Source organism: Saccostrea cucullata, unplaced genomic scaffold (assembly GCF_032062105.1).
Source record: "Saccostrea cucullata isolate Sc308-1 unplaced genomic scaffold, CSIRO_AGI_Scuc_v1 ctg13910, whole genome shotgun sequence".
NCBI classification, from domain to species: Eukaryota; Metazoa; Mollusca; class Bivalvia; order Ostreida; family Ostreidae; genus Saccostrea; species Saccostrea cuccullata.
In genome coordinates, this window is record NW_026927144.1 from 1 (window position 1) to 20,789 (window position 20,789).

General features: G+C 33.0%; 2 protein-coding genes across 2 annotated transcripts; both read right to left on the minus strand.

The window, feature by feature from the left end:
- Positions 1–79: 79 nt before the first annotated feature.
- Positions 80–9,582, minus strand: LOC134273567 (E3 ubiquitin-protein ligase TRIM45-like; the record flags this gene model as incomplete). The annotated part of the gene is made up of 2 exons (XM_062755760.1): positions 9,385–9,582; positions 80–965 (listed from the first exon to the last, which is right to left on the minus strand). Coding segments are annotated over exons 1-2 (1,084 nt in total), but the record flags the coding sequence as incomplete, so codon positions are not given.
- A 102-nt stretch (positions 9,583–9,684) lies between these two features.
- On the minus strand, positions 9,685–16,156 carry LOC134273568 (uncharacterized). Its single transcript, XM_062755761.1, has 2 exons — positions 14,581–16,156; positions 9,685–10,262 (listed from the first exon to the last, which is right to left on the minus strand). The coding sequence occupies exons 1-2, from the start codon at positions 16,154–16,156 to the stop codon at positions 9,685–9,687; spliced, it is 2,154 nt and encodes a 717-aa protein (XP_062611745.1).
- Positions 16,157–20,789: the final 4,633 nt, after the last annotated feature.

Here is a 20,789-nt window from a genome sequence, read left to right on the forward strand (position 1 = left end):
ATATTCCTTTGGGAAACCCTTGGTGTCTCAAGTAATTTTTTTACAGGACGTCGGCATTGAAATGCTTGTGATTTTTTACCTATTTTATATCCAAATTCTGGATGTTTTTGTGTTATCTTAATACTGTATCCATACTCTTCTGATTTAATAGAAAATGGTGATAAAACACCATAAAGTTTACAAAATTCTTCCCCTTGAATTAATATTGTCCCTGGAATAAATTTTGGTAAAGACAGAACAAGCTTTTGTGGAAGTTTCTTATATTTATCTACATTGGATCTTACATTGAACGGTCTTGAAATGTCATTAGAATCTGAAGCGGTAGCAAGAAAATCAATATCATCTTTAATGTTTACAATTTTCACGTGAATTTCATCTAGATGTCCCTTTAACGTTTGTAACTGTACGGTTTTTGCTTTATTAAGTTGTGCTTTAAGTTTTCTGACAAGTTGGTCAATTTGTTTGTGCCATTCCTCTCCATGTATTGTTATTACTGTTGAGAGATCTCCATATGCCTTCTCTAACTTACTCATTGTCTTTTGCACGTCAACTTCTATGTCCTGGTAGGTGGGATAAATTGTTTCATTTAATTCTTTGTGCTCTTTTCTTATCAAGTCTTTCTTTTCACCTACAACGTGCAAAAGTTTTGAGAGCTTGTGACTAAGATGTTGATCAGATGCCAGGCAAGTGTGACAGACAGGAATGTCACAATGTCTACAGAACATCTCACATTGTTCTTTTTCATGGGAGGTACATGTAGGGTAGATAACGGTAGAATTCCTAGACTGATATTTGACCACTCTGTGATCCTTGGTTTCATTCGTTGAAATATGTTCTCCAACACAGGCCTTGCAGAGGTTTACGAGACATGTGTCACAGTGCATCTGTACTAATGTTGTCTCACACAGGTCACATCGCACCAAATCCTGGGCACTGGTTCGAGGGTCCATGACCAGTGTTAGGCTCTGAAATAATAAATTATATTATTTATCTGCGGATGAATATTTGCAAGATCATTCACTGGATTTTTTCTTCTGATTTCCTTCATCATAGTGTAACAAGTGCGGTTGATGTATTTTGAAAGTTCAGGAGAAAATGAACCAATTTTATCATAAAAGTATCACCTTTTTCATCAAAGATCAACACTTTTTTTTCTCTTTTCTGAATATATATGAGAACTTTGATCAATCTACCTAAATTCAGTAAAAGTTACAGACTTTAAAATATTGTTTTTTTTATTTTATTTTATTTATTTTTTTTTGTTTGCTTCTTTAATTTTTAATTCACATTAATGAACCATGATCTTGTGCTCACAAGTTAAATTAGAATTTGAATTTGAACACACGAATATTGGACATTTATTCTCCTCTCTGCCGAAGAAGAAATCGATTTTGTATATAAATAACGATGAATATGACTGTGAGATATATTCGTTTGTAGCAACCTAAAACTTTACATATTTACAATATGCCTAACAAACAAAATGTTTTCATACAACTAAAAAATTATTATGACGAAAATTATATGATTTGAGATAGTTTTATAATTAATAAATACCTGTTGTAAAGCAATGTTAGCTCCACTAAACAACTAAGTTCCAATACAAAGAGTGTTCCAGGTCACATGATTCCTTAACCATTATCTACCTGTCAAATTTTTCAATTTTTATTTTTGTCTGGTTTGAGTCAGCAAGGTATTAAAAAATATGTATTGAATATGATCAACACAAAGAAACAAAGCCGCCTGTGAAGTTCTATAATTTGATCTGTAATTTTAGACAATCTTCTTGCTTGACTGGGAAATTGTGTTTACTCTGAGTAAATCTATACTACTAATGTATATTATGCATTATGAAAAACACAGTGTTGAGGTTGAATTGTTTTTATTGTTAAATGACAGTTCATTACATTTAGTTTAGTGCGTTAATTATTGAACAACAAACTACATATTGCAGCTGTTATTATTTCTAATGACCGAAATGGAATGTTTATCACCCAGCATTTAACAACAATAATACACAATAAGATGATAATTCCTTTTGCCTACTGTATAATTACCATGGTTGTTTAAGTGGGCTATTTTTTTTTAGAGAACAAACATGTCTGACTCTTATTAAGGTCTTTATTTTCGTTGACCTGTCAGAGAGCTGAAAGCTGAGATGAATGTTTCTGATCACAGTTTGTTTTGTGTTCATATTTCTGCTTCTGTATATTTTTTTTATTCATTTAGAACTTCTTCTTAAAACCAATAAACGAATTTCAACCAAACTTGCCACAATTAAATAAAGGAACATTCCCTCTTTCTATGAGTGATATAGATTGCAATTTGTGAAAAGTAAGTCGAATATTTGGAAAAACCTTATCAACAAAAAGCAGCCTGAGCCAGAAAAATTGAAAGAATGAGTGCACTTAAGCTATGAGAGTTGGATCCCGATGTTTTGCGCAAAATAAAATTACAAAATTCATTAAATTTATGTTTTATAGGTATTAAACAATGTCTTTAGAGCAGGTTTTGGTATATTATATTACATGAAAGTATTAAATAATGCCGAACGACACTAGCTTTTGAGACGGGGTCTAACAGTTTTGTCTCATTTCTATTGTTATTCATATGCATACCAGTTTTCAACGACTTTGTTTACATCGAGCCGCAACTTGGCCATTTTTCTTATTTGCACAGAATATGTATTTTAACTTAAACTTATACATATCCAAAGGACAATGTTGGCCAAGTTGCGGCTCATATCTAATTTTCAAAAAAATGTCCCCAAACTAAGGTCGAAATAGCTACTAAATCAACCGGTCACTGAGCAACAACGATTGATATTATAAACACCTTTCTCACGTGACCTTCTGCTGTTCGATACGCTAACGCTTTCATTGAAAATATCATTGTGTTTAAGTCTCTGTTGTGACATTATCTATTTTACTTCCAACTTAAAACTATGGGAGATTTTTGCGCAAGTTTTAATAGGGTTTGAAGATAATATGTCTCTTATTTATCTTTATGCTTTTCATTAGGGGTGTTTTGAAAGAATTCTGGTATTGACAGTGTCATTAGTAAGTACATGTTTAGGCTTATGTCGCCTCTGTATTATGGTCTGCACAGCGAGACATTTACCCCATCCCTTAACGTTAGAATCATTTTATAATTGTGCACCATGAAATCAACACGTTCTCTCTCTCTCTTTTCCATTTCAATTCGCAATGCGAAAAAATCATATGTGCTAATGTTTACATTCCACAACCATGCGGTTTAAATTTCTCCGCCTACTTGCGGATACCTTAGATTCGAAAGTGGTCCCGTTCAAATTTCCGGAATTTAAGGCTTTTACATGTTCTTTTCAATTACATTTTCTGTAATTATAGAAATATGTATGACAAAAAATTCTAGAAATAAATATCAATAGCATACTGTAAACGTATTACATTTGGCTGTGTATTCTTTTTAGCGCTTTTGGCGGAGTGAAACTTCCGCTAATTCAAGTACAAAGCCAAATGTCTCGCACATATACACATAAATAGGAACACTGAGAAATACGCTAAATCAAATCTACGCTTACTTGTTCAAAAATCAATTTCCGCCAAATATCGTACACGCTAAATATAATACATTTACAGTATGCTTGCACATTAATCATAGATTAATTTTGCGATATATTGTAATTTTAAGCTTAAAATGGGTAGCCGAAAAGGTTCCAAATGACGTACTTAAGTGCACTCATTCTTTATATGAAAGTTTCATTGCATAGTGAAGAGTCAACGTAGTTCAAATTAATACCTTCAAGGAAAGAATTGGACCGCAGTAGGTCATCATGGTCTACTTAAAAAGACTAACGCCATGATTTGTTATAATTAGTTATAATCTGGTAAATTCAAGTTTCATCAAAAAATGAACTCAGGGGATATATTTATAGAAATAATAGGCAAACTCTTTCCTTCAGAAAGCCTGATAACTTTGTAAACATAGACTGATACAGACGGAGTTTCGGGTTGTGTAAATTAAAGTTGGTTCAAATCATGACACAGCGAGGAGCACACAATACACAATAAAAGTTTGAATAAATGGGAAAATAATCCTCTGCTGAAAAAATGGAAGGTTTTACTTTTCGTTTATCGTCGTCTTTTCTCCACCGTGCGTCCTGTGTCAACATATGTACATTTTTAGCTTCTACTCTGAAAGGGCTCTGTCAGCAAACCTTTGTATCCTCCATGATAGCTTTTACAGTAAACCTTCATACTCCTCTGATTAAGGTTCTTACTGTTAAATTTATATACCCTTGTAATGACTTACACAACAAGTCCTTAGTGTGCAGGGTTTAACTACTGTGAAATCACAAATTTTCGAGGGGTTTTAATCTTAGTTGTTTTCAAGGTATGTTGAGACCCGGAAACTCATGCCTATTACGGGATGTGAAATGTAACAAACATAAGTACTCATTTATTATTGATCCACGAAATCAAATCCCACGTACTAAGAGATCCCATACAACGAAATTTGACCCCATGAAAATGTTTGATTTTACAGTATACATGTATGTTAAACAATGATATGTTTATAAACTTTTAAAGTTTTACTGTATGCTTCACATTGTTTTGGAGCTATTGAAAAAAATATATTTTTGGACATTGTGACTTTTGATGACACCGTAAAATCAAAATGGATCAAAATGATTAATAGCAACGTGTATATAAATAAAATACGACAGAACTATGACTTATTGGGGAAAAAATCTAGAAATCAAAAAATTCTATGATTATCTGTCCAAAATGAGTCTAAGTTAAGAAATTCAACACAATCGGTGTTTTGAGGCCAAATTTATTCACATTTCTGCTTTATTTACGTGCTAGGTTATTTGTTTTACTGGTCCGAACAAATTATTTAAATATCTATATTTTAATGCTCATTAGAAATATACAAAGCCGTCTGCTGAGTTTGAAAAATATTTGAAAATTTTCATTATTCACTTTTAATTACTATTTTCCTGCATAAATGACACGAAGAGCTGCATTTTATGATACAATTTAAAGCAATACATAAAACGCATACTGAGTATGTGAATTTTGAACATCATATATTTTTTGATTAAAGTTAAACCTCTATGTTTTTGCATGCAACTTTATCAAACAAATACTATACAAGGCTTTATTTTATGCTGATAGTGACTAGGAATATTCCACTAAAACATTTCTGGCTCACGAAGGTGTGACTGGTCAACAGGGGATACTTACTCTACCTGGGCACCTGATCCAACCTCTAAGATTTATTGGGGTCCGTAGTAAAATTCACTGTGAAGAACTAATCTTTGCGCGTTCGACAAATGAGCTATTCTCTGCTTCGTAAGCTAATTCCCAGTTATCCGTTATCTTCTAGATTTTATTTTTGTATAGGTAAAATATGTTGTTTGACTAATCCCCATGCGGACGTCAAGTTATTTAATCCCTGCTCCCAAAGCTAATTCCCCGTCATTTGTAATCCTCTATTTATTTTCTATTGTATCGGTATAATAAACAGTTTAAAAGTACATCATTGCGAGAGTTAGCAAGATTCCAGTTCCCATGGATCAGAACTATTTCCCTCGTTTGCCCCTCGGAATATAATTCAGGCACTGGGGAACTTGAATCTTGCTAACTCCCTCAATTATATACATTGTACTTTAACTGTATATTATATACTTTAACTGTATACTATTACCCGCTGAATAATGAAGCAACGCCTTCAAATGTAGCTACAGCCAACATTGTTTGATGACAGCAGCTGATTCCGAAAATTGTTGACTATGCAGAATTTACACAATGTTCACTGTAAATTGCGTTTGTATACAACATTCATTATGATATGAAAAAGTGAAATATTCTAAATTCAAATAACGATGATTTATTATAGAATCCAAATTTCTACAGTCGCAAATTATTTGTTTGATATAAACACAGTAAAGCAATAAAGTTAACTGTAAATTACAAATTGTATTTTTTTTTTTCATTCGATTCTTTTTATTAAAAAAAAACAATAAACTTTTTTATACATATTAATCCTTAAATGTACATCACGGTGTGGGTGATATAACAATATATCATGTTTAGTTATATAAATGAACGGAAACATCATTGGAATCATGATGAGGGGAAAAATCTCAAAATCTAGTACCGGTTAATCGAGCCAGGTAATGTTGGATTAAGGTAAGTATTGCAAAACAACGCTGAGAAGCAATGTCTTTAAAGGTGCATGGACACAGATTTGAAGATATATTTTAATAGCATTTCACACAAAAATAAATTAAAAATCTTATATTATTTAAAAGTTTTTAAAAATTCAATTTTTTTGGCGGGTTTGATTGACACATCCTTGCACTTTGCATTCACAAATATTAACTTTATTCTTAATACATAAGAAAAGTGGCAATTTTGTTGTGTATTTATGAAAAAAATTTTAAAACTTTAATGCAGAAAAATAATTTTATTCAAAGTAGAAATGTTAGAAAGCAAAACTCCTTCTCAAGCATTGTCATTCTGAGCTAAGTAACAGGGCACGAGCTCTGTTATAGTTGATGTTTACAATTCACCGGATGCGTTCAATTGTTAAAGTCTACTCATCATAACTAAACGGACTGACAATATACTGTGTGTATGTTTTTCTTTCGGACATTTCTACTCTGAGTTTTCTGAATTATAGTTTTATTTTTTTCATTTATACACAACAAGATTGCCACTTTTCCTAATTATTAAGAATAAAATCCAAATTTGTGAAAGTGCAAGGATGTGTCAATCAAACCCGCAGAAAATTTCAAGTTTTAATAAATTTTGAATTAAATGGTGGGGGATATTTTTCATGCCAGCACTCACTTCTTCAAGGAACTTTAATTTATATGGTTTCTTTTGAAGGACCGAACTCTTCGTCTCATGTCCATGTAAATATCAATTTATAAAATAGTCTTTATTCCTCAAGAACTGTATTGATTATCATTTGCACAAGTTTTCGCCCCAAACACTCTATTATTCTGCTCTTACAAAAGTACATCTGTTGTCTTGTCATATTCCTCTGGTATTTTGTATTTAAAGCCTCCAAGCAATTGATCAAGATAAATAAAAATAAAATGGATTAGTGGAGGACATGCTATTCATAATTATTTCAGCTGTAAATTGCAGTGCAATAACCTTTTTTATGAAAAATTGAAGGATAAAAATCAGTGTTCTGTTAATCATTCTTTTTACACTCAAGTGTGACATTAGAAGATTATTTGTATAGTTGGTTTTACTACATGTATTTGATTTTCATAATGGAACTATGCGTGTAATACAAATCATCCATTTCTTTCTCTTTGCAAACAACAAAAAGATTGTCAACTGTATCTGTACATATTCCATACGGTTTATTCTTTCCGAAGGTCAGGTAATGAAAGATCTGTCCATCTTTGTCCATGATATGGACACATCGATTATCATAATCAGTTGTAAGGATGTGACTTTCACTGTCTGTAGTGATTCCTCGTGGACTGTCCAGTAAATCTGATTCTCAGTTTCCCGGCCCGATTGACCACCACTACTGCTTTAGCTTCATAGTCAGCTACACATATATCAAGATTCCTATTTTCACATATGTTCACGTATCACCAAGGACCACTAGAGAAATATAGTGGTTTACACTTATCATCAAATTGAATGGTTTGATTTTATGTGGAAGTAAGTGTATCGAACAACTTTTGTTTGTTTGTTGTCACCACTTTCCATAGTAATGCCTAAATCCCCAGTCACATTTCCAAAAACGACCAACGGCCGACGGGTTTTGAAGCAAAAATGGGATTTTTCGGATGACAGTTGTCACTTCATCGGCCATTGTTTTGGCCGATTTTGACCTATTTTTATGTCGGACGATCAATTTTGTGTCCATCTGTCCAAGTTATAAATTTTCATACGTCGGTGGCCGATTTCTTCAATTGCAGATAACCGTCGACCAACCTTCGATCATTGTCAAACCACCGGCTATCAGTTTACTAAATCGGTCGTCCGTCGTTGGACAATAAGAATTTTGAAAATTTTGGCCGACGGTTAAAATCAAACTGTAGCTCAGAGCTCGATGATCGGGCGACGATAGGCGACTTGTGAATATTTAACCTATTAAGGATACATAACTCAAACAAAATTTTGATGCATGGATTGATATTATTTTTTGAACGGAAATAACATAAATAATTAATCCGTAAGATATAAAGAAATCTCAAGTATTCTTTACTGCTTAGATATGCACCATTTGTCGATGGTTACATCAATGTTTTCTTTTTGCTGTTTATCTGTTTATATTTGATTACAGAGTAATTTTCACTTCCTGCAGTTTAAAACAGATTATGAACTTAAAAGATATGCATGTGACCATTAACGTTTAAGGTAGTACAAATCACCTGTGTATTCTGTTTAAATGATTTCTCAAAAGGTACTGGAGAAAAAAAAGAAAATATCACTATATTGACAGTAATGCCTAGGTCACATTTCCCGGCCCGTAGCCGTAGACCGTTGGTAATCGGTAGTAATCCGTGTGTTAACGATGCCCCAATATCGGTCCACAACGGCCTAGTAGTCCTTAAAGTATCAGTCACATTTTCCAGCGATGTGCATACAATGGGCAACCAATGCGTTTTAATGGCATGATTGCCGGTGTAACGTTGAATTTTGATCCGGGTTGAAAACTGACCCGGGGGTCATTTTTCAACGTTGAATACTGAAACCAAAGGTGTTGAATTTAGACCCTAATCCGTTGAAAACTGAGCCGGGTCGTGGAATTTTGATCATGAAACCGGTTCAAAATTCAACAGCATAAAAACACATATTTATGATTGGGTTTTCACTACTGGGACTTAATTCATAGGTATGAGGCCCCGTTTTGGTATTTACTGGAAAAAGTAATATCCCCTATTTGAATAAGTGATATCAACTCTTCCTATCGATGATATCACCTATTTGATTTGAATTTGTGATATCACCAATTCGAAAAGTGATATCACTTATTCGAATTGGTGATATTGCCTATTCGATTGGGTGATATCACCTTTTCCCGTCGAACAGCTGTAGTTTTTTTTTGCTCACAAATTAATTTATTTCACTTATACACTCAACAAAATAAGTTAAGGGCCAACTTGAGAATTTTATTTTTTGCAACATATATTGTAAAGTTGGTGGTAACAAATAACATTTTAAAAGTAAACAATAATAAATCTCTTATAATAAACAAATCAACAACATGTTACAACATGTAACTGTCAAAACAACAAGAATTTTCATTAATACAGGATTTCATGAGGAAACAACAGTCGTGTTTTCAGGGTTTTAACTAACCTGGAAAGTCGAAACGTTAATTTCAGTATCTTGTATGACCGCCTCTAACCCGAATTACTTCTCTACATCGATTCAGAAAACTGTTGATCAAATTTAGGAAGTTATCCTGTGGAATTCTTGACCATTCCTCAACAAGAGCAAACTCAAGTTCACGGAGCGTGCTTGGTTGGTTTTGCCTTCCTAAAATTTGGTTCTGGAGGATGTCCCATGCATGCTCTATTGGATTCAGGTCAGGTGATTTTGCTGGCCAATCCATCCTTTCGATTGTATCTTCTTCTAAGTAGTGATTGACCACTCTCGCACGATGGGGCCTGGTATTGTCATCCATCAATATGAAATTTTCACCGATGGCACCAGCTTAAGGCCTAACAATTGGTGCAAGGATCTCATCCCTGTAACAGACACCTGTTAGCGATCCATTCCTTATGACATAAAGGTCTGTGGAGCCATCGTAACTGATACCTGCCCAAACCATGACTGATCCACAACCAAACCGGTCATGTTCAGTGATGCAGCAGTCCTTATATCTCTCGTTTTTCTTCCTCCATACTCGTCTGCGACCATCATTAAAATCCAGACAAAATCTGGATTCATCAGTCCATAACACTCCTTGTATATGATGATGGTACCAGTTGATATGGTCTTGAGCAAACTGGAGGCGACGGTTGCGATGTTCCACGGTCAAAGGTGGGCGTACAGCAGGTCTTCTGGCATGTAATCCTACATCATGCAGTCTGTTTCTCAAGGCTTGTGTTGACATCCTTATACCTGTTGCTGCAGATAGCTCTCTGTTCAAAGAAACAGCTGAAGGCATTCGATTTCTCTTCGCAAGTAGCGATATTTGTCTATCTTGTCTAACAGTTGTACTTTTTGGACGACCACTTTTAGGTCTCCGTTTGACGCTTTTAGTCTCTTCGTATCGTTCCAACAAACGTCCTACAACAGAATGACTTACACCAAGTTGCGCTCCAACATGACGCTTGAAGCGTTCCAATGGCCCTTGCGGCTTCCTCTACCGTCAGATGTCTTCTTTGAGGCATGAAAACGTATTAAATGGCAAAAAGCAACAAATGTTGTACAAATAATCGAATCTTGTTCCTTTTTGAGGTTGTCAATGAGTATACAATACAGCCAATATCACAGAAATATGGATAAAGCAAAACGTTCAATTAGCAAAAACGTTCAATTAGCAAAAATCACTGGAATGGAGCACAAATCAAGAGTGTGTTTGAATAACAATCCATAAAAATATATGGAAGCCCAGATAAAACAAAAAAATGCAACAAAAAATTATAGATTTTAAAACTTTCAAAAAAGTAAGTGTCCTTTAACTTTTTTTGTTGAGTATATTATAGAGATCATTCATTAATGACTGTTGAAGAAACTCAAATAGGTAATATCACCTTTTCGAATAGGTGATACCACTTATTCAAATAGGTGATAGCACCTATTTAGCACGAAAAGGTGAAATCAACTTTTATTCTAAGCTCTTTGACTTGATCACATGATTAAGTATATAACAGCATAAAGACTTGAGTTACTATTTATTAAATCTGAAATGCATATTGACTTCATGTTTTTTTTTCTTGTGATCATATGCTATATTGCAGGAGTCCTTTTAGAAAATTTCATTAAAGTGAGTGACATCGATCCCCCTGCCTGGTTTTCTCATAGAACAAGTGTTAAAATGGAGATAATTTTTTTGTAAAAACAGAAATAGTATTGATTTCTCAATTAAAGATAATATAGAATATGACTTGATGTTTCTGAAAAATAAATTACTACAACTTGTATTCATATTTTTTAATGTTCCGTAATTGATGAGACGTAATAATGCCTTGAAGTCTTGAATTAGGATCTACATGTACTTTATATTAAAACATATTGGATATCTTTGTCAAAAATTGATGCGAGACATAATCAAATAATTAAATCAGCATTCTGATAAGTAAATCCTTTAAAAATACTCCACCAATGTATAAAACGAGAAACATTTATTTAATATTAAACAGCAACAGCTTAATTTATGCTGATCCCCAGTCTCTAAGTCTTGAAGAGAGAAAACTTTTGCCTTATTCCCAAAATGTTCAAATTTTGTTTTGTCAATCTATGTGATAAAATGATTTATATTCGATAATAATGTGAAACTTTACATTCCTATTTAATTGAGTTTACAACGAATTCTAGTTTAATTTGTCATATTTCCCAGAATGCAGTCATGGCAATTATTGAAAAATAAAAAAAAAACATCGCATAGGAGAACATAGAGATAAAATTATGTAATAAGTTGAGAAGTTTATCGAATAGGAATCATATTTTTTCAAATAGATATGGATGCTAATATGTTTTCGAACAACAACTTTACAGCATATAAACCAAATAATTATCGAATAAAAAAAATTATCGAATTGGAATGACAAAATTAGCGACTAGCAACCGATTGTTTTAAATATTAATGACATCGAATAGGAAACGCGTGTTTTCGAGAAAAAAAATATGTAAATTTTATGATATATGAATCATATTGTCACATTTCCTGTAATTGGAATAGCAATTTATCGAATACAAATTACAAATAATGGAATAGAAATAACAAATAATCAAATAGGAATCACATTCTATAGAATAAAAATGTTTTAGAATAAATTCTGTTATTTTTATACTGAATTTGACTAGATGGGATGTCCCACCCACCTGATCAATATATATAGGGCTACTTTCTAGATTGCAGATTTTTATTAAGACATTTGTTTTATGCCCTATTCGTTGTTTTGTATTTATTTATGGATGCCATGGATTTTGGAAAGTATTGTCAAAAATAAAGTTGTTATGCTTGAAGATAAATAAACCGTGCACTGTTCAAAATGTACATATACTAAGTATACACGGGGTGATACTGTATGTTTGTTTCTATTATTCTTGAAAAGGGAAAAAAAATTGAAACCGAAATATAAATAAAGTGATACTGATAAATCCCGTAGAACAACTTCCCAGCTAAAAAAAAATGTTCAAACTTTGAGGTGGGGTCAATATTCAACAGGGTCAATTTTCAACTTGTTGACGTCATCAGGTGTAAGAAAAAACATATCAAGCTGTTGAAAAATGACCCCGGGTATAAATTCAACGACTTTTGGTCTCAATATTCAACGTTGAAAAATGACCCCGGTTCAATATTCAACGTTGAAAAATGACCCCCGGGTCAATTTTCAACTCGGGTCAATATTCAACGTTACACCGGCCGGACTTACAAAGGCCAAGCGATGCATTGCTAATCATAAAACTATGTTCCAGGATGTTCCAGGATAATCGGCCGATGTATATTACATCGCTCATACATTGGTAAACATCCTTCGTACATCGGTCGACTACGGGCCAATGTTTGGACGAACATCGACCGATGATCGGTCGTTATCTGTTGAACACCACTAAACTCCCCGATGACCTCAGATTCAATGGATATTGCACGATGCTCGGCCATACATCGGCCGATCCTTGAAAGATATGTTAATGATGGGTTGCCGATGAGGATCGATGTGAGGCATCGTTGGAGACATCGCTGAATTTAAACTACGAATTATTTCCTACCGATGACCCCACCGATTCGCAAAAAAAAAAAGACTCAGTCACCGTCCGATCACTAGTGGTGCCAGGCCGATAACCACGCCATTTTCATCAAAAAACGCATTGGTTTCTCATCGTATACACCATCGTTGGACAATGTGACTTATACTTAATGAATGATCCCTGTAAAGTACAAGTCATATTATCCAACGATGGGGTATACGATGAGAAAATGCATTGGTTGCCCATCGTACGCACATCGCTGGATAATGTGTCTGATACTTTAAGGACTACTAGGCCGATGTGGACCGATGTTGGGGCATCGTTAACACCGCGGATTACTACCTATTAACACCGGTCTACGGCTACCGGCCGGGAAATGAAACCTAGGCATAAGAAAAATGATAATCTGTTGCTTGCTTTAGGCATATTTTGTGAAAAAAACCCAGAATCCTACATATTGTTTACTTGGGAGCTTACATTTTAGAATGTATTTACGCTGTTTAAATGCAATAAAAAACATATAACAGTCTGTTATTAATTGCAGTTTAACGTTTGTTCCAAAAATTGTAGAGGGCTTATACTTGGAAACGTATACAAGGAGTCTCCATTCTTTATGTACTGCAAAGGTCAAGGTCATATCAAAAAGTCAAAGGTCAAATCCTGTGACGTCATCCACTGAATCGTTTAATTTTTTGCCACTGAAATATTTTTAATTACTCTGAGACCCATTTGAATTTTCTGTTGATTTTTTCGTAAAAATTGAATTATACATTTTCTTGTAAGACAACCAAAAGCGTATTTACCTGTGAATTTTTAATTTCGACGCTATACATGATCTATTTTTACACCAATTTTCCAGTATCAATATAACTTACCGAGTTTAAGAAACAAAGGGTCATATTTATAAATAGTACTACACACATTTGCAATAGATCAATTGATAATTTTCAAAAAAGGCTCATTCTCAAGTGAAATATTTGTTTTTGCAATCTTCTTACAAGCGTCTGATAGGCCATGTTTCAAACTATTCGTGCAAAACATGTGTGGTTGAATTTCATTCATATCATATGTAAAGAATTTTTTGTTTCGTAGAACAAAATATCAAAGTTTCAGAAAAATTGAATCTGAGGAAAAATTTGGCTATCTTTTGTGTCCTACTTAAAAAAGCGAAAAAAAAATTGCCTGGGGCTTTGCCATATATTTGTTTTTTCACAACCATTCCTCGCTTTGTTTTAGATTAGACCAGTAGAACTTGTATTTAATCAGGTACCTCTCATATTTACCTAATTTCCCATGAAAACTGTTGATTACAAAATGTAATGATACATATACTTTGAAACATTATTTGAGATATATATTTGACGTGTTAATTAAGTGAAGACCTAAAAAAAAACCTTTTTTACAAAATTTATCAAATCTTTATCTTAGCTTTCCAAGTATGCTGGTGAAATAAAACAGATAGTTGATTAATTTCCCTGCAGGTATTTGATTTTCAGCACATGGCTTGAAATACGACTATATAACAATACTTTGTAACTAAGAAGAAACAAATTGTCAGCTGTATCCGTGCACAATCCACATAATTGAAAAGGTCCATTCTGACAGTTTATGTAACTTAGGAAATGTCCATTCTCATTTATGATATGAACGCAGTAATTGTTATCATCACTGGTAAGTATATGACCCTGACTGTCTGTAGTGATTCCTTTAAGATTGAATGATTTATTCATTGGGGCAGGCGTATGTCCTGTATAACGGAATCTTAGATTCCCAGACCGATTGACCACCACAACGGCTTTAGCTCCACTGTCAGCTACACATATATCAAGGTTCCTGTTTTCACATATATATTTTTTTGATCCGCCAGATGAGTAGAGAGGGATGCCATTGTCATGAAACTGAATGACTTTTTCCTGCATGGAACCAGAGAATAGGACTATTCTTGTTTGTCTTTTGTCATCTTCACTATCCATTGAGACAAGGAGGTCACCAGAGGAGGTACTACAGATAGCCTGTGGTCTCCAATCTTTTATTCTGATCACTTCCTCGATGTCGTCCTCTAAAGCCATGCTTTCAATCTGAACAATGTTGACAGTTTTCTCGGAGTTATCAGTGTAAATAAGATTTCCACTTCTTGACACTGTTATGTCTGATGGCCAATTTCCTGTCTTTGTTGTGATGGAAGTCTGGAATGTTAAATGGCCATTACTGATGTTAAAGAGTCTTATGGTACTGCTATCTCCACTTGTCCACATCTCTTCTGCACCAAAACATTCAACATTTTGAAGGTATTCACTATCATAGAAAATATTTGTGTCAAAAGTCTCTGGAATGTCAAGCAAGGTTTTTACCGGTAAATGGGAACGAGTTTCTGAAAACAAAATGACTTCTTCTGATTTCTGTTTGTCTGGGGGATGGGATTCACATTCTGATGAGTCTTTTGTTGTCTTTGTACTGTATCCATACACCTCTGCTTTTAGAGAAATTGAGGATAAAGTTCCAAAAAGTTCTTCCTCTTGAATTGTCCCTGGAATGAAATTAGGTACAGAAAAAACAAGTTTTTGTGGAAGCTTTTCATATTGATGTATATTGGATCTCACACTAAATGGTAGTGAAATGTCATTTGAGTCTGCAGCAGTATCAAGTGAATCAATTTCTCCTTCAATGTTAACAATTTTCTTGTTAATGTCATCCAGATGTTTTTGTAAAGATTGTACTTGTGAGGTCTTCATTTCATTAACTTTGATTTTAAATCTCCCGACAAGTTGTTCAAGTTCTCTGTGGCGGTCCTCTCCGTGTTTTATTATAGCTGTTAAAAGATCTCCATATTCCATCTCTATCTTTGTCATTCTGTTTCGTACATCAGCTGCAATGTCCTGGTAGGTAGGATACATATTGTCCCTCAGTTCTTTATTTTCTTTCCTTATCAAATCTTTCTTTTCACCCAGAACCTGCAAAATGTTTGATAACTTATGACCGAGATGTTGATCAGATTCCAGGCACGTGTGACAGACAGGAATGTCACAGTGTTTACAAAACATCTCCCATTGCTCTTTTTCATGGAAGGCACATCTAGGGTAGATCGGAGTGGTATTTCTGGAGTGAAATTTCACCACCTTGTGATCTTTAGATTCTTCACTTGAAATATGTTCTCCAACACAGGCCTTGCAAAGATTGTTAAGACATGTATCACAGTGCATCTGCACTACAGCAGTCTCACAAATGTCACATCGTATAACATCTTGGGCACTTGTTCGGGGGTCCATGATAAGTGTTTGGCTCTGCAATAAAAAAATTGATTTATTGTTGTTAAATACAGGTATTTAAAAGATCGTTGTAGACACTGGATTTAAGATTCGAAAAATTTAGCTATAGGTGAAAGATAAATATTTCTGTCTTCGGTTGTTTTTGTATCTCTCTGTCTACATGTGATAAGCTTTGCATTCTGACAGACTGACAAAATAGAACATGACAAATGACATGTACTTAAAAAATATAAATTTTAAAGTAAAAAAAAGATTTCACAGGAATAATTGTATAATACTTTTCAAAAATGTAATATTTTAGTTAAAAAAGCTTCAGACATTTATACTCATTTATCAATCTGAACCAAGGGTTTAATGTTATCAGAAAACGCAGCACAGTTAAGGTTACACGTAGAGTAAGGAGAAGGGCCTAATTTGTAGCGAAATGTTTTCTATGATGTCACACATAATATAAGGTCCTCAAAATACCACACAATAAAATTATTTGCTATTTCAAACAACTGGATAGCTGTATACTACATACAAACATACTATTACATGCAGTTTTGTAGTTTGTTAAATCCCACAAAACAATATATAAACAATGCATTTATCGCGATGCACTTGTCAATGTGGCATCATCTCGCAAAAATGACGCAGTTTGTATATAATGAGAAGCTGATCAAGTCACATTTTGTACAAAGAAAAATGTCTTTTATTCTCAAATAAAATATTATTTGCAGTTAAATAAAATGCCGTTAACTTGGATGCGATGCCTATTTAAGTATTTTTTTTCGATAAACTGTCTGTTCATATTCCAGACAAGTGAAACTGTCGTGTTTATATGCATATTCATTGAAAAAAGTTATGGAAGGACCCTATTAAATCGATTTATTGCATGGCTATACTCTCAATGTATTTTGTCAAGGTTTTGCACATAAAATCAAGAAGCGTTAAAATATTTGAAAAGTGCTGTGAACCTCATGAAATCTTGCAAATATATGAATAATAGCTATATTAAAAGTAGTTGACTAGCAATATATTCAACATGCCGTCCAACAAATTAAATTTTAGCAATTAAAAAAGGAAATCTTTATAGGAATGCAACACTTTTAACTACATATAGTGTTTAAAAGGATTATAAATTTAACTAAGATTTTTAACTTGATTATGCCCTTGCAATATTGGAATTTATAAATGACCTCTTAACTACAAGTATAATTGCTAAAATCATGTGACGTCGACATCACGTGGCAAGTTTAAATTAAAAAAAATCTAAATGTTCCCAACATGTAGATTTAAACCACATTACATTTATTTTATATCAGTGAAGTCCTGAAAAGAATCGCCCATCCTAGTAAAGTATGAATTTTCTATTTAAAAAAAAAATGTCGATATTTTCATTTATAACCTTAACTGTGCTGTATATATATATATATATGAAAAAATCTTTGACATTTAAGGCGAAAATAGCCCGTATTATATAAAATTATTACCTGTCTCAAAGAGTGAAATGGATGCTCTTCTTACCAATTGAAATCCAAAACAATTTATGTCTTTGATCACATGACCAATATTGCTGTGTTTGTACATGTACCTGTCCGGTATTGTCTGTTAATATGTTTTATGACCTGTATTCTATGTACATTGGAAATAGTTTGAACTATATATGACACATTGATGTAACGAATTCAAATATCATCAAAGTATATCTTGTAGTGCTTTGATTCTTCAAAGAAGCTTAATTAAGTGTAATGGTCCATAAAGATTTATTTTTACCGTGCCATTTCATCCAATACTTTAGTCTTACATTTCAATTTTGAAGGACTTCCTTTTTTTGGCGATAAATTTACGATGTGAACAAAAACCAATGCTAATAAATTTTCTTAGTTTTTCAGTCTGTCATGATGTTATATCCGGAATTTAGGTAACGACAGAAGTTTTTTGGAGTGAAGTATTTTATGATGATTAGCAAAAAAATTTTTTACTGAATGGCGTACCAAAGGACTTGGCTTTAGCAGCAGTTTCAAGCAAATCCATCTGAACTTTAATGTCAGAAATTTTTCTTAAATATTCAGATATGGCAGTACATTTAATGTGCACAATGGATATATCGACTAAATTTTGTATTTAAAAATGTACGAGTGTTGATCCAAAAGTAATGTCACAACTTCGATAAAATTTCTCCTAGTTGTCGTAAATTTACAAAATTAAAATGATGGAAGCTATATTTATTTCAAATCAGTCCTGAAAAATTCAAATTAAAATGATTTATACTTTTCAAAATATTGAATTAAACATTAAGTGCGATTATGGTAGTCACCGCACCTAAATAACGTAATAAAACGGATATGCTCCGTCACACACTTTTAAAAACGCCTTCCCCTCGTTTTATTAAAAAAAATTGATATTTACAAGCTATTCACTTATTTTATTTTCTGTAAGACAAATGACACCAATTGTACACTTTATCTATAATTTAATCCTTCATCACAATTCTTTGAACAAAACCATAAGACAAACTTTAAAGCGTCTCATATCAATCAAACTGCCACAAATCCCTTTAACGACAACGTCGACGGCATTGAACGTTTCCACCCGACCTCCCATCTTTCGGTATTTCTGTCCCCAAATGATCATTTAATTACCTATTACCCGCCCAAAATCTCTGGAACCATCTATGAACAAGTCTCTCGTTAACATTCTTTTCTCTGTGAGTTTGATTTACAATTATGACTGTTTCTACTTGTGATTTCCCGATTTTGAAGGAAAAATACATTATAATTAGTTTCGGTGTTTTATTCTATTTCGACATTTCCTTTCTGCAATACATCAGATATAAACAATACTGTTTATGATGAAAAAAAAATGTTGCCATTTAATTTTTAACTAAAGATTAGAAAATGTAAATTTTGTATTTTAAAATATTGGACGATTATACGATTTTTAGATGCTTTTTTAAATCTGTTTGTCTTTTTTTCATTCTAACAATATTAACTTTAAAACGTGACGTATAGTTGTGACGCGGCGACACCCCTATGTTTAATGTTTCAAACATCTATAAAATGAATTCAATTGAACATTATTAAATGACATTTTCAATTTTGATTAAATTTATGTTTCTGCCTCTTTTGGTGCATTACATTTGATAATATGACGCCAAATATAAAAGATATGGACACAGTGACATTACTTTTGGATCAACCCTCGTATCAAATTATTATTAATCGGGATGGCGATTATTTTTAGTACATAATTTATATCGGATAATTGTAATTATGATTAATTACTACATATCGAGGACAATTATATTTTATATTTAGACTAGTCACGTGATGCGACAGTCACTCAATTTTTGCACATTGACTTGAAGTATATTGATGTTACATATAAATATCACTTGTGCAAGGGCATAACCAAGTAAAATTTCCATGTTTAGTATATAAATACTTTCATCACGCATTGTAGTTTCTAAAAAGTGCTGCGATCCTGTCTAAATTCTGCAATTCATTGTTAAAATTATACTTGTATGACCGAATGCTATATTTTTTGCTGGTCAGCGGCATGAAATATTGATATAATTAAATTGTTTTAAAGATTTCATCAGGATCATAGCACTTTTCAGATACCTTAATACTTTTATAGTTGAAATGTAAAAGCTTACTTTGATCCATAGAGTGTATGCCCTTGCACTAGATCGATTTATTAAGACTCCCCACATTACCCTCCGATGTACTTGCATACAAATATACGGCAGTATAAATTAAATATGTAATGTACAGAAAATATGTTAATAAAATAGTGAAGAAGACTTTAAGGTCAAGATCTAGTAAATGAAAGGTGCCTACAGATTTATCAAACTTGAGAAATTAATTCCTTTATTGATGCTTTACAACTTTCGCTTGGTCATATAAAGCGTTTCGGGGCATAATTTGTAGTTAAATAAGATGAAAAACTGTATTTTAAACTGTCATTTTCAATGAAAAATTAAGAAAACCAGTCATGAATACGGGAGTTTTTTTCGTATTCGGCAAAGGAAATGTATCCAGATTGCCTACAGTCTCTCAGAAAACCGTAATTAGTATGTTTATGGTCTCTTCTCTAAATTAATATCAAATTTAATATAGGTATCCGGTTTACTTTTCATATAATTTCAAATCGAATGACATGAAAATACCCCATTTGCTACATAATTCTGCTAAAGCCATAAAGTACGGGAAAAAGAAAGTTGAAATTGATTATGACGTCATAATGGATCTAGCACCAAAAATTAGTCTCAAGTTATTTACTAGATCTTGACCTTAACTTCAAGTTATTGGCCCATAGAATATCTGTAAATAATATTTTATTCAATTAGAGAATGCATATTTGTTGAGAAAATATTACTTGATCTGTCTCTCACTGCATACAAACTACGTCACGTTTTAAGAAATGACGTCATATTGACAAGTGTATTGCGATCAGTGACTTGTTTATAACTTGTTATGTGGGATTTAACTAACGACAAAATAACAGCCTGTAGTAAGTTTTTATGTAGTTTGATGATTTCTTACTGGTTAAATTAGCAGATAAACTCATTTTGTGGTATTTTGAAGAAATGTTGTATGACGTATATTGTGTGTGATGTCATAGTCAAGTTTTCCCGTAAAAATTA